The sequence below is a fragment of the Podarcis melisellensis genome, assembly GCF_964234715.1.
Source record: "Podarcis melisellensis genome assembly, chromosome: 7".
Taxonomy (NCBI): domain Eukaryota; kingdom Metazoa; phylum Chordata; class Lepidosauria; order Squamata; family Lacertidae; genus Podarcis; species Podarcis melisellensis.
In genome coordinates this window covers 87,535,732-87,550,403 of record NC_138539.1, presented here as the reverse complement: position 1 = coordinate 87,550,403, position 14,672 = coordinate 87,535,732, and the positions used below count along the sequence as shown (strand labels likewise).

Genomic DNA, 14,672 nt, shown 5'->3' with positions numbered 1-14,672 from the left:
TCCAAGTCTACAGTTCTATGATTCTTTGATTCAGCAAAAGTATGCCTGTGAGACAACCTTTGGTAATCTGTTAATTTCCAGATGTTTTGGAATACAACTCCCATCAGCCCCCACTGGCCAGCTGGACACCTTGATAAAACTATTGTGAAGGAAACGTTCTGAGATTTGCAGCCAGCTTTCCACATTGATTCACGTGCTCCACAAAGCAAAATCTTGGGTACCTCCAGCTGCAACAGATCTGCCCTGGGAAGTTGCCCCCCACACACATTTTTTTGCATGATGGCACTGCAAGAAGGTTATGTTTTAATTTAGAAATTATCCTTTTGCAACCATTCTAATTGATTCTTCCCTAAATTAATATTCAAGTAACAGCAAGTTATAACAAAGGGTTATTTATTAGAGAATGTTACACTGCACAATCCTTCTGTCTCTCCACTTGATGACAGAGCTACAGGATCAAGCCTAAATAAATAATATGTACAATGTATCTAAAATAAATATATAATTTAAAATGAAATATCTTGTTAAATAGTTTTTCTGCCCTACTCCCCACCATTTAATAGTTCCAAAGTTAGATTTCTTCAGCAGAGTCCAAGTCTTTCACAGTTAAATCCTCAGCAGATGTCTGAAGAATCCAACTTGCTGGTGTATTGTCTTCTTGCAAAGATGTTTCTTTCCAATGATACCAAGGCAAAGTCCAACTCTTCTCCTTAGGCTGTGGCTCCACATTTCAGGAACAAGAACTCATTGGAGAAAAGTCTCTCTCTTGGAAAGATCTTCCTATTTGGAGGGGATGAATTGCTTCTTCAACAAAGCAAAGATCTGACACAGTCTCTTCCACTCATACAAACTCCCTTTTGACGTTGAAATGTGTCGGGGGGTTTTGTCCACTGGATTGTGGAAATAAGAGCTGCTCCAGGGCTGAATCCTGCAATGTAATGAAAGGAAGGATCACATCTAAGCTAAATATGCACCACTCACAAGACTCCAATATTGTGCCCCTCTAACTGCCCTGCCTGTGCAAACATTGCAGCTTCCCAAATGGAATGACCCCCCTCTCCTTTCCCTATGCACTGTTATGGGGGCTCTTCTGCCCCCCCCCCGAGCCAATTTTCAGGAGAATGGGGGAAGCCCCATTGCACAAATGGAAGTCTTTGTGCAAGGCTTCTTTCTGCAGATGGGGCTAGTTAGCTAGACCAACCTTCTCTACCAAGAAGGTTATTCTCCATACCCCACAGTTATGTAGGCTGCCACCTCGAAAGAGAATAATTCCACTGAAGTCAACTGGAGCTACTCCAGGAGGACTAGTGCAGAATAAGTGACTTGAGTCCTAAAATGATGCACCCTTGTGGAATTCAGTTGCCCTTTGTGACTCCCCCTACTTGCTAGCAGTGAATTCAGCATACATACATTTATTTGTGTGTCTCTGTGTGCACACTCTCTCTCTGGATTTGTCTTGATTAAAGAGGTTAAGCCTTTGGAAACCTATTGTCCAGCATTCACAGCTATTCCCACAACTAATGGAAGGGCCTTCTGGGGGCCACACACAGCACCCATTACAGCTATGGCATGCAGCTTCTGAAGAGAGGTGACTGTGGCTGGAATCTTGCAGCCTCCAGAGAAGGGCAAGTGAGAATAAAGAGTGTTGCCTTAAAGCTTTAAAGAAGGCATGTAACACAGAGGGAGGCACCTCCGCAAGAAGAAAGGTGGAACAAGTGGCCAGGGACCTGCCACCCACTGGAGAGGGGACCACCCATACAGAAGATCAGGGGGCAAAGTCCAAGGGAAGTAATCCAGAGGCAGAAATGCACAACACACAGAGCTTCCCTCAGGGCCTAAAGCCCCCTCGGCTGCTTCTAAAGGATGCTGTTATGACAGCACCCAGGAACACAAGCACAAGCTCATGTATGCTGGTTTCGTCCACGATTCAGATATGCCTAATTGTCAATAATCAATTTGCTGTCCTATCAAATACTTGCTTGAAGCCTAATTAAACTGAGTTAGCCAGCTCAAAGTGCCAAGGGTCATATATCTGAGGCAAAATGTGTAACAGTTTCCTGTGAGTAGGACAAAGGCAAATATACTAGGGGACACAGATACATTTGTGGTTTTAGACTGGAACACTCTGAGATCAGTAGTGAACAATCATATTTCAAAATTGCTGGCACCATTAGTGTGGAGGCAGGTGACATGTTTGTGCCAGGGTGGAGACTATGTTTTTGTGATAGTGGCTGGCCCATCATAGCATCACAGCACATTGCCATAGACAGCATGAAGGAGAGCTTTGGAAAGTCTGGGGGAGTGAAATGAAATAAAGTATTTGTGGGTTGGAATCCATCCTGGGGTGGGTGTGTTCCACCTCATAAGTATTGCCACCAGTGGGTTATGAGTAATAACTTGCAATAGCTTCCTCTTTCTGTAATATGTGCCCTTTTTATACAAAGACTTATTGGTTAGTATTCCCTATGCTGTTGTCTGAGTAATTACAAAGGGGCTTCTCTACTCTCTAGTGTAGCATCTCAGCCTCCCGGGGTGGTCAAGAAGGAGTCACTTGTGACAAGAGTTAAACCATAATTCAGCCCAAACAGGTGCGTCAATAGGAGGCAATGCCATACATTATCCTTTAGTTTGCCACGGGATAAATAAACTTCCCTTCAGGCTAAAGAAAGGGCAGAATTTATTGAAATCTCTTCACAGCACACTAACACACAGTCTTCCCATAGCTTATGTGCTTGAGGGGTTACCTTGCAATCTCAGGACATCTCAGTGGTTGACAGTGATGCCCAGTTTAACCTTCTCTTCACTCTCTACATCATACACTCCTTGCTTGTGACACCTGGAAAAAAATAGAAAGACAGAGACCAAGATAAATTCCAGTTCTAACCCTGTATGATAATTGCACCACCCCACTGCCACTGGCTAAAAGGACCTGTTGCTGTCACCTTCCTGATCCTGGGATCTGAGTATGAGAAATTCCATCTTGCATTTCTTGGCAGGGGACCAGTCACAAGATGTGGAATACCTTAGACTGAAATGGGACTCGCTGGCTCCCTGCCCAGGCTTCCTCAACTGTATCCTCAACAGGGCAGACAGGCTAGGATGCCATTCACAGAATCATTGAACTGGAACGGGTTCCCAAAACTACTTAGAATCATAGAATCATAGAGTTGGAAGAGACCACAAGGGTCATCGAGTCCAACCCCCTGCCAAGCAGGAAACACCATCAGAGCACTCCTGACATAGGTTGTCAAGCCTCTGCTTAAAGACCTCCAAAGAAGGAGACTCCACCACACTCCTTGGCAGCAAATTCCACTGTCGAACAGCTCTTACTGTCAGGAAGTTCTTCCTAATGTTTAGGTGGAATCTTCTTTCTTGTAGTTTGGATCCATTGCTCCGTGTCCGCTTCTCTGGAGCAGCAGAAAACAACCTTTCTCCCTCCTCTATGTGATATCCTTTTATATATTTGAACATGGCTATCATATCACCCCTTAACCTCCTCTTCTCCAGGCTAAACATGCCCAGCTCCCTTAGCCGTTCCTCATAAGGCATCGTTTCCAGGCCTTTGAACATTTTGGTTGCCCTCCTCTGAACTTAGCCCAACTGGCAGCACCAAGGCAGGACTCATTACAAATTTTGACAACAAGTCAATTGCCACAAGGGGTTAATCTGAAAGCAGGCTGCCCAGAGAACCCCAGTGGCAGGGCAACAACAAATAAAGTCATGGGGAAATTGACAAAGTGGTGGATTTGGACCTCAAGCAATTCCTAGTTAAACACTGGTGGGCAGAGATCCATCAAGTCTCAGTTCCCAGCCAGTGGAATTAAAATGTAAAGGATTCATATCCCAGGAGTTGATGGGGAACTGAACAAAGCAAGGACCACAAAGCACTTTGTTTCATAAAGGACTTGGTGATCACAGACCAGGTGTGCAAACACAGAACTTGGGATTCAACAGCAGCTCTGCAGAGTCCCGAGTGGTAAGCAAGGAACCTGGTCTGCCTTTGAAGCTGTGGAGGTCTGGCCCTGTCAGCAGTTTTATACTTGCTAACTTCACATAATCCACCTCAGAATAAGACTGGAGGTCAAGTGTGAACTTTTCCCCATTCGGCATACAGAAGACAGCACAGCATCTCAATTCCTGCATCTCTTCTCAGCCCTGCCAAGCAGCTTACCTGAGCATCAGCAACACAGCAATGATGATAAGACATAGAGATGACAGCACCACTGCTGTGACTGCCAGGATAGTTGTGTGGTTGTAACTACGGGAGGGGTTCTCCACCGGAAGACTAAGAGCATGGCATCGCGCCCCATGGTACCCTTCTTCACATCTAGAGTTGCAGATGAAAAGCAAACAGTGTATAAGGCTTGTTCCAGACCGTAGCAATAAAATGATAGCTAGTCACATTGATATGACGGTCTCCTTTCATCTAAGTTTAATGCTCAGAAGGCTATTCATATTTCAAAGTGCAACACACCACTTTTTCCACCCCCCTCCCACTGATATAATTTGGTATTACATGGTAGAACTCATGCAATGAACTCTCCTGCCTTTACTCCATCAGCTATACATGGCTAACATCAGTAAGACACATATACTGACATTAGTTTAAGTATTATTTAAGTCATTAAAGCCATTACGTTAAAAATTACTAAAGAGTTGCAGCCTCTGGAGACAATTGCACACAGTTGTCTTTCAGAATCTTTGCTAGAAATCTATTTAGGTCTCCCTGTGTTACAGACCCCAGAGGAATTTTGAGAGTGCAATATCTCAGCAAGGTCTAGAGATTTTTTCCTCCAGCTATCAAAGGCTTGGCTAAAAGGAGAATTTTTGCATCCATCAGGCTGTTAATCTCTACCCACATACTTAGTATTTTCACGCTCAAAGAGAAGGGGAATTGCCACAACTGACTCACACTTTCCCATTTTCCTACCCTCAACAGTAGGAATATTTTCAGTCTTCCTTGGGGACAGAGCACACTTCTTAAAGAGAGTAAGTGATACAGTAGTCTCTTGTTAATTTGTCCTGACAGTGACTCGCACAATTAAAGAACGTGATGGGGCCAGCTCCCCAAATTATCTTCCCACACATTCCCACCCCCGCCTGGATGAGTAAAACTAAAAAAGCACACCAAAACATAGAACCAGCTTTGCACTAAGGCCCAATCAGGAAGGAAAGAGGGTCTTTACAAAAACACAGCTCAAATGTCTGATGCTTAGAAAGAGCTCGCTTGAAAGCAGCACATTCCACAAATCAGTGTCATCTTCAAGCTCCAATGCTCAGATTACAAGGAAGCCAAAGGGAGAATGGCATGATGAGGGATGATACAGACCCCAGCCTCCCAATGCTCACTGCTGCCCAGATCCAGGCACTAGCGACCTCAGCTAACCAGCCAACATGATGCATGGCCCTATTCTAGCAGTGACGTGATGGGCCCAAAGGGGAAATGATAATAAAAGACCCAGCAGCAGACAACAAAACAGCAGCCATCTGCCAAGGGAAGGGCAGAGAGTCCCACAATCACTCTGCATGTCTGAGAGGGCAACAGGGCTGGGTAAGGCAAAACGGATTTGGAATTCATAATACAGCATACTGTATGGTAACGCCACCCTGTAAACGCGTTTGCAAACTGTATGGATAAGGGGTTCAGGGTCAGGGAAAACAGCTTTCTCAAGGCAAAACATTACCAATCTTGTTGTTGGCATTGGAGGTATGCACTGACAAACAAGTCGACTTGAAGAAAATCAAGCCTCCGTATGGGGAGCACATTCCTGATGCTCAGTTTCCTGAAGACGCTGCAGTTCTTGCACTTAGAAGCAAGATGCTTCCCCTTGGTGGTCTGCAGGAAACTGAGAAGTAAAACCTAAAGCTAAAGGGCAGGGGGTGCTTTAGAATGGATAATCACAGGTATTTTCATAGCTGGGAATAGTTATGTTATTTGCAGCAAGGACAAATAGCATTTTACTGTAGTCACCTTGGTAGTAAAAACTTCCAATTTCTCCATTGCAATGAAATCAAATTATATGCATACATGGAGATTTCCCTATCTTATCTTCATAACACTCCTGTGTGCTAGGTAGGGGCAGCCATGCCTTTGCAGCTGGGAAATGAGTTGACTCCAAGACTCTCCAGACCCAATCCAGCGCTTACTTGCTAGATCTCTATTTTGCTATCTCAGCTGTTAATTTATTTTCTCATTTCAACTTTGTTGTCCAGAGCAGAACCAGAAAGTTGCCTACATTTCTGAAATTGCCCACCCAGCTTCTTGCATAAGCCTGTATCTTTAGTGAAAAAAGGATTTGCTCAGCAAATGAAAACTCAGTCACTTGGAAGAAACTCAATCAAAGGTTCTAAGCAATCACTGCACTGAGGTTGTCCACCTCTTACTAAATTTGAGCTTTCATTGTTGAACCAGGGTGCTACAGGAAGGAGTCTCTAGTCTCTATTATATACAGGGGTTTTCTTTTAGGTCTCTGAGGACCAAACTCCCATTCTCCAAGACCACAATGCACCTGTACTTGACTCTTTCTTCCTTATTGAAAAAGGAAAATAACCCTGCAGCACAGCTATTGCGCTGTTCTAGGGAGCTACTGGAGAAGGATAATATGCTCCACAGGGAAAAGAAAACCATATATATTTGTTTTGATTATCTGCAAAGACCATCCCCAGGACAGGAAAACCATGATGAACTTACATGCAATGTGCGCGTTTTAATGCCTTGAGATATTTGCATTCTCCGTGAATACAATAGTCCTTGTATCTTCTCAGGCAGGGGTCTCTCTTTCTCCCTTTGCCCTTCCTCCTTTTTTTCCCTTTCCCTTCCTTCACTGGAGTCACAGGTTCTTGTGGATTGGAAAGGAAGGCAACTAGGAAAAGAAAGAAAACACCAATTTCATGTTACCATATATTAATTAGACTAACAATGCTCTACAATAGTCAATATACCCTTTGTTCAAGAAAATAAAATTCAGCTGTGATGCCCTAATTATACTAGATCTGATCTGATCATTTGCCCTGTAGGGGTGGGCAGATTTCAGGAGTATGAAACCTACTTTATTTTCTACTATAACCTCTGAGGTCCACCAACTGGTACAAAATGGGTGGGGAAACAGCCAAGAACCTGGGATTAAGGAACAGGGCACCTGTGAGCACATATTCACCTCAATAATTAGTTGCAGATACTAAAACTGAGCTCCCACAAAAATCAACTCCTGGTTTTCAATCCAAATTCCACATTTTTAGCAGCTTGCTTTCGTTGGGGGAAATACTTTTTTGCCAATTGGAAGTCAGAAGAACTTGCCAATCTACTGCAAAACTGTGGGTCTCCCAGTCCATTCCAAATCTACCTTCTGCCTGCCTCCAGTTTACTGGAAGCCCAGCAATCTCAACTTCCTCAGTGCTGCTGGTGCTTCTGCACTGGAGCTCCCTTGAACTCTGGTGGCCGACTTCCTCTGCCTCGACTCCAATATCCCACCCTGCTCACCACATCCTTCCTGTTCCATTTGCAGGGTGTTCAGGGAGTTCATACAGCAGCTGACAAGACAGGCGGTGGATGGTGCAAAACTGCAAACCAAACATCTCTTTTATTCCCAAGCTGCTTCAAGTGCAGGAAGAGGAGCCCTCCAATCTCTGTGTTGCCCCACGTTTGGTGCATGGGCTTGCTGGGCCCAGCAAAGGGGGCCTACCATGTCACTTCTGTGATTCGCCCCACCCCTCCGCTGCGCCAGTGCTGTTTGAGCATGTTGAGGTCTAAGCTGCTATTTGCGCATTCCAGATAGGGCTCACAGTGCCTGAAAAGCAACTGAGATCTCATCTAGGAATAGCCTTTCCTCTTTCCTCTGAATGCTGCAGAGGTCTCTGAGCACAATGCTTTGTTCGAACACATACAGTACTTCCAGTGCACAAACATACTACTGGAAATCAAGGCAGGATTTTGTGCACACTAAGATGAGCCTGTCACGCTGCAAAAGGGCAGGCACAAAGCATCATGCTCCTATTCCAGGCATTTTGCAGCATGGGAGCAACTAATTCTGCTGTGATTAACTGCTGGCTGACTTAGGGCCACTTTCCCATTGGGCCACATCTAAGACTCTGAGGCCAGCAGCTGCTTCTCCTTTTCAAGGTCGGTGTTCAAGTGCTCGTGCAGTTATCACCAGGTGTGTCATACAGGTAGAGGCACCTGGCAGCCAGATGCAGCTGGCACTCTCTAATCAGTGAGCCATCCCTTCGAGTCATACATACTCCTTCAGAGGGAGGGGAACCTTCTCTTTGAGTCCCTGCGAAGTGCAGAAGCAGAGGCTAGACAGACAGAGCCATAAGGCCCTTTACAATTCCCCTTGGCCCCATCAGGAGGCTTCTGCTGCACTCCGAGCCCTCCTATTATTGGCAGCCCCCCAGTCCTGCCCCCTCCTCCCTGAATAGCTGTGTGCTAGGAGTCAGCCTCCCTAAGGAGCAGGAAGCTCTGCACAGAGCGGCTTCGCCAAGGAACAAGCCCAACTTTTATCGCCCTCTCCCAGGCATTCCAGCTAACAATACTGGGGCCTGTCAGTATCATGTGTGCAGCTCAGCTTCTCCCACACAGGGCCGCTTCACCTGCAATGTAGGTCATTGGCCACCCACCATGTCCTCAAAGGCCACTGCTCTCTCCTCTTTCCAAATCTATTCTAAGTGGAAATTAGAATGATTGACAAAACCAACCCTTCCAAACTATTGCATCTGTTGCTGCCTGATAAAGTCACCTTTCCACACAGGCCTCAGGTTCTGTAGCAATACAGGCTTCATAGTGGCCAAAAGTTTGGACAGAAGCCCAGATGAAAGAAACCAGATGCAGATCTCAAGGGGTTGTTTCTGTCTCGCTGCAATTAAAAGCTCTTTGGTTCTTCATGCCCATCAACTTACAGAGCAGTTAATCCCTTGAAGGGGCAGGTGGGGGCGTGGGGGTGGGCAGAGTTAGCTGAAATGGTAGATCAGAGAAACACTGAACGGCCCAAAAATGTTTTGAAAGTAGAAGAGATAAAGGGATTGTGACTTAACCAACTATTCAGCCCACCATGTGCCACAAAGTGCTGCCCATGCCACCTTCCAGATCCATCAGGTCCTCTGAATTTGAAGACTGATGCTGTTCACCCTACCACAAATCCCCAAAAATATATGGAATAGGGAACTGAAGAAAAGCAGCTAAGAAGGAGAATAGAAAAGTTAGAAGTGAAGGAGGAAAAAGTCAAAGGTATTCAGGAAATAAAAGTTAAAATGTAAATAGATATTTATTTTTTAGAAAAGAGCAAAATATAGAGACAAGAAAGAATGAGGTGCAGCAGAGAGAAAGGGACGGAAGGCTGCGCACACATCCAAGGGCGCCAGTCCCATCACTTGGGTGAAAAGACATTAGGACTCGGCCAAGATTAAGGAGAAGAAAGACAAGACTATTGAAAGAAAGATGAAAAGAGACTCGACAGAAGCACAGTCAGCCCTGCTGAAAGAAGATGCAACTCTGCTGGTCTTCATCAATCAACCTGGTTAGCAGCAGCAGCAGCAGCTCAGAGCTCTTCCCATGGTTGACTGTGCTGGTGCCTCCAGATTTAGCAGAAAGCACGCAAAGAGATTCAGGACATACATGGGCAAAGAGGAAGAACTAGAAAGCCAGCCAAACCCCCAAGATGGCACAACTTAACCTTCGTGACTAAGCTGAGCAAGGTAAGAGGAGCCGCGCTGTGTGGGTGGGAGGCAGCGAGTCATCTGTGCATCCCCACCTCCGACCAACAAGACCCACAGACTGGAAAGTTAATACTTCCGCCTGGATCAACCCACACAAAGTAATCAACACAAGGCGTCAAATAACTAATTTTCCATGCTTTGAGACCATCACCCAGCAGTTAATCTCCTCTCACTCAGCTTTCTCTGTGACCAGAATTCCGTAGTACAGTGCAAATGCCCAAAGGCCTCTCCTGCTTTATTGTACCTAAGAATACTGTTGCTATGGAACCCCAGGGCTGGCCAATGTTTTCTAGAAGAGGAAGGACATTTCGCCAAAGGAAGAAGGAAGCATGAGGGAAATCCTGAGCTTGCCAGGTTTGCAAGTCCTTGGAGAGAAACAGTTAATGAGGAAGAAATTAAGGAGTGATCTGGTAAGCTTATGACCACACCAGAGCACTTGTGAAGCTGGAGAGCATGAAATCATCATGTCTCCAGCAAAGCATGTTGTGTTTCCACACAAGAGGGTGGGAACCATCCTGTAGCAGATGAAGTAGGAACTCTGCATAGCCACACTTTCCAAATTCCACAGCAGCAGACAGAAGCCCCAGGATTTCATGGCAACTTCACCAAAGTCCCCTGACCCCGCAGCTATCTGACTTTGTAATTATATTGAAGTGCAGAGGCTTTGCGGAAAGTGGTTGCACTTGATAAAAGGACAAAAAGTTGTGGGCAGAACAGGATGCAGCTCTAAGGTCTTGTGGGCAGCTGGAATGTGTGGTTGGCTCAGAAAAGGCACTGGGGCCCTCTAGGGTAAAAGTGAGCTCAGAAAATAGAAACAAGGAACTACTAAAACATCAGCGCACTGTGACATCAAGCAAATAAGGCAGGAATTTCCGTGGGAACATTCCAGCCTGGTTCCCTCCCTTGTCCTGGGGACTCGCTTCTATTAGCCAGCCACACAAAACAGCTCAGACTTTCATCTTTGCAGAACTTCAGCATTAGCATATAACAGAAATGATCAACTCTGAAGCAAATATGAAAGATCAAGTCACCTGCTTTTAACTCTCCTACTTCTCTAGCATTTTCTACTCCTACCACACTTTATCATCCCCCCAGGAACAAATCTCAGAGACGAGAAGCTACCAATTCCAAGCAGACTTAAATGAAAGTAAATTTCACTGAAGTTCAACTAAATTTTGTGCCCAATTTAATGTGTTTGTGGTGGAGGCAAAAGACAGCAAAGGCAAACCTGTAACACCAGAATTAAAAGAGTGGACCTGTCTCTTGGACCACTGAGCCTGGTACCCTCCATCAGAGGGGCCTATGCTTAACCTTTCAGGATAAACAGCAAACCATACCTCACAAGGACGATCTGGCTACACAGCCATGCACATGTGTTTTGCAAGATAGGTAAAAAGCTGAACCGCACAATGAGGAGGGTGAAAGTTAATTTGTTGCCTGGACAGTTATAGGGTCCATAAAGCACAGAATTCTTCATGCCTCTTCTGAGGAGCCTGAGGTGTATTTGATCCCCAAAGGTTAAAATAATCCATAAAAAGATGTCATATGGAACTACTTCAGAACATGGTCCCCTAGTCTAGACTGCCTGAGGTTCTCCACAAAAGCATTTGCAGGAAGTTAGTTCCATTTCCAGTTTTTATGGCCAAGCTGACCCCTCTGCCTCCCAAGCCGCAGTAGCTCAACCCTGTAAAGTTCCCCAATTTGATTCATCAAAATCAAAGGACTCTGATGCGGTTAACCCTGTGCTATATGGCAGCTAGTGAATGTAAAAATGTAAACATAAAGGACCCCTGGACAGTTAAGTCCAGTTTGCAAGTCCAGTCAAAGGTGACTATGGGGTGCTCAATGGAACACCGTGATGGAAGCCAGAGCACTTCTGATCGGCAAGCCCAAGCGGCTCAGTGGTTTAGACCACAGCGCCACCCGCATCCCCTGGCTAGTGAATGTAACTAAGGGCAAAGACACTCGGGACAGGCAATTTCTCTGCTTCCCCAGAACTGCATACTAGATAAGACACTCAAAGACCTGGATCCTGCAGAGGACCCTCCAATCGCCTCCTAATATTTGCACCACTCACCCCACCATACCGCTTCCCTCCCTCAATAGGCAGGTGACTGAGAAACATGTATCTCTTCCCCCACGGTGCCCCTGGACTCACCTCGAGGGAGTTCACTGAAGTTGTCCCCTGCAGACGACACACTTCCACCTCTCTCTCCTTCATGCTCCAAAGCCTCCCTGGCCGGAAGTAACTGGACGCTTGCCAGGTCCTCTCTGCCTTCCTGCTGGTAAACTTCATTCCTGAGCCCGCCAAGCTCTTCCCCCTTCACCAGGATGGGCCAACCTGGAAACAAGGATCTTGGGTGAATCATCAGCCGCCAACTCCCTGCCCCAGCTTTTCATACAGTTTCGTCACACAACTGCCCAAGAGCAATTAGAAAATGGGGGGGGGGGAGGGAGTCACTTGTGCTCTCTCTCTCTATACACACACACACACACTGTACTGTACTGTATCAACCCCACCCCAAAGACAGGGCAAAAAACCAACGTATGAAAGGCAGACACATTTTCCACTTCCATGCAAGTGCATTAATACCTAGCAGATTCACACGTGCCAGTGTGCCCAGATGTTTCCGAGGCATAACAAGCACTCTCTGCCAACGCGGTGATGCCCGCGCAAAATACAAGTCTAGACAATTCAGCCACACACGACACTCCTGTCTCCCTGTTACAGTATTCCCATGCATACTTCCACCCATATTTGCAGGCTGGGTTTTCAACCTCGGGAGCCATAAAAACATTCTGACTCGGCAATGCCTGAAGCTTGCACGAGTTCAGCAGAAGTTCCCTCGAGGCGCTTTCCACCGCGGTGCTGCATTCACCGTTTTACGGGCAAAAACTCTCGGACACCCCCGGCGGGACTCCTGCAACTGCATTATCCGCCTGCACCCAGCCCAGCCATGCAACGCTGTCTCGGCACCATATCGGCTATCAAAACAGGCTAAATTTGGCAGCGGTGCAGCGAAGCCGGAGCAGACAGCGCCAGCGGGAGGGGATTCCGAGCGCAGGGCGAGCATCGCTTTGGGGAGAAGCGCGACGAGGAGTCCCTTTCTTTTCTGTGCCACCGAAAACCCGACGCGCGGCTCAGGCAGAGGCAAGAGCTCGTCGGTCCCGTCGGCTAACAGGAGAGAGTCGCGCACTCGCCGCGATCTCTTCCACGCCGAGGCCAAAGACGCGGAGCGCGCCTGCCCCACTTCGACGGCATCCCCGCGGGGCTCCCTTTCGCCTGATTCCGTCCGCTGCCGCCGCCCCTTCTTACCTGTCGCCAGAAAGAGGCTCCAGAGGACCAGCGCCGCCCTCATGCTGCCCCTCGGTCCCGACAGAAAAGCCAGAGTGCGGGGAGAAGCGGCCCTCGAGGGCAGCTGGGGCGCCCCTGCTCCGCCGCGCGGCTCCTGGTCCGGCTCCCTCCGCTCGGCGCGCAGCCACTGCTCTCCGCCGCCCTCTCGCCCCGCGCCAGACTAAGCCCCGCGCCCACGTGGGACCCGCCGAGGGCGGCCAGGGGGCGGGACGCCGCCCCGGGAGGCTCCTCGGGACCCGCCCCGTCCCGCCGCCCGATGACGTCGCCGGCACTCCCGCGGCTGGGGGGGGGGGCTCCTCGCCCTGCCCGCGGGCGCGGCGACGGCAGCAGACGGCGCTGCGCTGCCACCCCGGCCTGGGAACAGGGAATCCCTGCCCTGCCTCTCTCGGGAGGGAGGCCTCGCCCCGCCACGTGGGTTTCCGAGGAGAGAGGCAGCCGCTGCTGGGGAGGAGCGGAGGTCAAACAGGCAGCCGCGAGGAAGACGCTCCAGTGGCATAGTGTGGGGGGTGCAGGGGGGGGGGCAGCCGCACCGGGCGCAACATCTGGGGGTTAGGGTTAGGGGGCGCAAATTACTTGCCTTGCCCCGGGTGCTGACAACCCACCCTACGCCACTGAGACTCTCGCCTCCTTTGCCCTGCTTTGCAGAAGAGGCTGGGGGAAAGCGGGAGACGGCCAGCCCCAGGGCGCCCCACCCTCTCCCCGTGGGGCCCCCACCTCCAGGGCGCCCCCACCTCCGAGTGGTGCGGCTTCTGGACTCTGGGGGGGGGCAGGAAAGAGCGCAGGCAGGCGAAGGGGGGAGCCCCTCCAGGCTGCCCCACTTGCTTACCCTCTGTGGCCACCAGGGGGGAGGATCGAGGCCCTGGTGCTTCCGCGACTAGCGGGGAAACCGCAGGCAGCCACCTCTGCCTGCTGTTTCCCGGCATAGAGGGCAGATCCAGGCCACGGGGCGAAACTAGGCTCACTTTCACCCAGGTCAAAGACTCAGTTTGGTGCACAGGCACACACACCCAGGCGTATTTGCGCACGGTCTTTCCGTTTTTCGGATGCCTATTAATCGTCTTCCAAAGCAACTACTCTTCCCAACTTAAGAATGTAAAGTGAAACACCGGTGGGCATCAAACGAGGTTAAAAGAGGCCCTCAAGTCTAATTTAAAAAAAAAAATGTAGTATAAGCACTGATAACTGGGAAACACTGGCCTGCAAGCCAGTGGGAGAGCAGCCTTCACCAAAGGTGTTGTGGACTTTGAAGAAGGACTCAGGGCAGAAAGGAGAAATGAGCTAAGAGGAAGGCACTTTGGCAAACCCCCACCAGGATAAAATCTTGCCCAGAAAGCCATATCCCCGTCTATGGAAGGACACGTGGATCAAGAAATGGCCTCCACATGCTCATGGAAGACAATTTACGAGCAATCACCCAAAAAGTTTTTGTGTACACACACACACACAGGCTGGGAGCCTGAATGATGCCTGCTATCCTTGATCATCATGCTGGGTGACTTGCACTGGACTGAAACAAGGGGTGTGCAGCCCTGTTCTGCCCTTGATTGATCCCATCTGATGGGGTCGCCTTCTGGAGCATCTGGCAGGGCTTTGTGAATCATCGCTT

At 48.4% G+C, this 14,672-nt stretch overlaps 1 protein-coding gene across 2 annotated transcripts; it reads right to left on the bottom strand.

Moving 5' to 3' along the window:
* Positions 1–376: 376 nt before the first annotated feature.
* On the bottom strand, positions 377–13,206 carry HBEGF (heparin binding EGF like growth factor). Of its 2 annotated transcripts, XM_081917932.1 has the most exons (7): positions 13,161–13,206; positions 13,028–13,122; positions 11,870–12,052; positions 6,692–6,863; positions 4,172–4,327; positions 2,745–2,836; positions 377–928 (listed from the first exon to the last, which is right to left on the bottom strand). In XM_081917932.1, the coding sequence occupies exons 2-6, from the start codon at positions 13,068–13,070 to the stop codon at positions 2,764–2,766; spliced, it is 627 nt and encodes a 208-aa protein (XP_081774058.1). In that variant the 5' UTR covers positions 13,071–13,122; positions 13,161–13,206; the 3' UTR covers positions 377–928; positions 2,745–2,763. The 2 variants fall into 2 exon arrangements, with proteins under 2 accessions (XP_081774058.1, XP_081774057.1); XM_081917931.1 differs by lacking the exon at positions 13,161–13,206 and having other exon boundaries at positions 13,028–13,160.
* Positions 13,207–14,672: the final 1,466 nt, after the last annotated feature.